The 2482-nt window shown below is 36.9% G+C and overlaps 1 protein-coding gene across 1 annotated transcript; it reads right to left on the minus strand.

The window, feature by feature from the left end:
• Positions 1-44: 44 nt before the first annotated feature.
• Positions 45-1155, minus strand: LOC100638022 (pirin-like protein; the record flags this gene model as incomplete). The annotated part of the gene is made up of 3 exons (XM_011410036.1): positions 1080-1155; positions 823-916; positions 45-536 (listed from the first exon to the last, which is right to left on the minus strand). Coding segments are annotated over exons 1-3 (662 nt in total), but the record flags the coding sequence as incomplete, so codon positions are not given.
• Between the last annotated feature and the right edge of the window lie 1327 nt (positions 1156-2482).

Here is a 2482-nt window from a genome sequence, read left to right on the forward strand (position 1 = left end):
GGGTCTTAATATCGGCGCTGGTTCCAAGACTTTCCCTGGCTAACACTTTGACCGTCACTTTGCCATCAGCCGTGGGCACAACCGGTATCCTTTCTGGGGGCGTGTCTTGATAACGAGGTGGGATCATCTTTTCCTCTGCTCGGAGGTTAACCCATAATTGAAAACCTTCAATTTTTCCGCCATTTTTAATAATGTCGTCGCTTGGCATTTTGGAGTGTACGACACCAGATCCAGCAGTCATCCATTGTACCCATCCTTCTGATAGAGTGCCAGAGTTACCAGCACTGTCCTTATGTTGCATAGAACCAGATACAATGTAGCTCACAGTCTCAAAGCCGCGGTGAGGATGATCAGGGGCGCCCACGGCTTCTCCCGGTCCGTATTCGACTGGGCCAAAGTGATCCAGGAGCAGGAATGGGTCTAGTTCTGATACTTCCCCACCAATGGGTCGTTTCCGAGGTCGTTTCACTATGAAGCCGCCTTCAGTTCTCGCTGTTGGTGAGCCGTTACTATTCTCGTTATGGGTCTGGACATTTCTTTAGCGTTGGCTGTAGTCATAATGAGATAAAGATGAATGAAGGAGCTTATATAGAGAGGTAGAGAGGAGAAGATGAAGTAATGGTCTCTTTTCAGCATTTACAGTACAAGCAAAACACGAAGAGTGTATCCAGCACGTCAGCAAAAAGCAAAGGCGTGGCTGAATTAATTATGACAGTTATTGGCATTTTTGACCATACATTTACATGTAAGCATTTTCTTCAGTTTCTTTTAGGTGAGTGGGCATTCTTCTCCCTTGCCTTTGGTTTTTTTGACTAGTGTTACTTGAATTTAGAGCCACATACAAAATTACGAATAGATCTAATGCTGTATGATGTCAATTCAGTTTGTCTCCTCTGGACAAAATCCTGAAAGAAACCTTATCCAATTCAAAAATAATTATGAAAAAAAATAAAAACAATGGGTGATTATAATACATCTAATAAAACAAATGAAATAACATTAAAATAATGATAATAATAATAATAAAGATTATTAGGTCGGTAATATTGAAGTCCTATTATTATTATTATTATTATTACCACCTGCTGTTCCACCGGTTATAGTGATTGCTCTCATGTCTGATCTCCAGGACAACCATTCACTGATAACAGTCATTATGATGAGAGAGACTATGTTTGTCAGCCGGCCACCAGGAGAGGGAGAGGGGGAAACCGCCAAAACAGCAGCAGAAAATGAAATGAATGAAGTAGACAGTTGCTGAGAAATCAAGACACTAATGGACAGGAGAAAGGGAAAGGGAAAGAGTGATTTCTGAGCTAGTCTATACATGTACATGTACATGCATGTATTATGGGGAGGTGCTACTATTCAAAAATGGTCATAACTTTAAAAATTAAAGTTAGAATCACCTCAAACTTTCTATACAGCATAAGGACATCAATGTGTATCAGAAAATGTAATAAAAATTTGGGGTGATTTTGGAGCCATTTTTTAGAAAAAACCATGGGCTATAGCCTTGGGTATTTTTCAAAAATTGGCTAGTTTTTAAACTGGTTACATAAACTTGAAAAATTGAAGTCGGAAATGATCACTTCAAACTTTCTATACTAAGGACATCAATATGTGTTAGAAAATGTAATAGAAATTAATATACAAACTCACTTGCTTTGCTCTTCATACAAGCAACCATAAAAACAAGATGATAAAATAAATCTGTAAAATGAAAATGCACTTTATCAAAACTAAAGCCTACTAATAGAAGTTGTATGAGCTCTAACTACTAATCAGTTACATTTCTTAGTACTGTTAGCCGATGAAGCTCCTCACTACACACACATTTACAGTTATCATAGTATTTCAGATTCACTGATTCTTGAATCACAGAATCAGTGATCACTGATCTTGATTAACATGTGTTATTAAGTTTGATTAGTACCATTATTGTTCAACAGTCATTAGCAATGGAAACTTACTCATAATGACTGTTAATAGAGTAATAATGAAACTAGTCCAGTCCTTACCTATAAGCAAAGTTGGGTGAGATGGTACTGAGGCCAATAACAATAATGGTAATAACTAATGGGAAGAGCAAATAATACCTAAAGGTATATGTACTCTTACTAATGGTAATAATAACAGTAACAAAAATAATAATTTAATCCTAATCGTTACCACGCACAAATTATAGTACTAACTACATAAGTGCAACATCGTTTTCTAATAAATTCAAAGTCAATGTTGAAGGAAAAGTTCTTATACTAGCATCTTCTGATCCATATCCACTAGAACATAAACTAGCAGCATCTTCCTTTAAGTAAGAATAAATCATTTCCTTTATTTCTTTTGTCTTGGCTACTGATAGTGCAGTGTGGCTGGTACAAGCTTTTATAGCTGGATCAGCTTTCCATTTTAGCAATAACGTAACTACTTCATAATGTCCATTAGCACTAGCAAGCATTAAAGCAGTAACACCATCTTTGGT

This window comes from Amphimedon queenslandica, unplaced genomic scaffold, assembly GCF_000090795.2.
Source record: "Amphimedon queenslandica unplaced genomic scaffold, v1.1 AMPQUscaffold_10426, whole genome shotgun sequence".
In the NCBI taxonomy this organism is placed as follows: Eukaryota; Metazoa; Porifera; class Demospongiae; order Haplosclerida; family Niphatidae; genus Amphimedon; species Amphimedon queenslandica.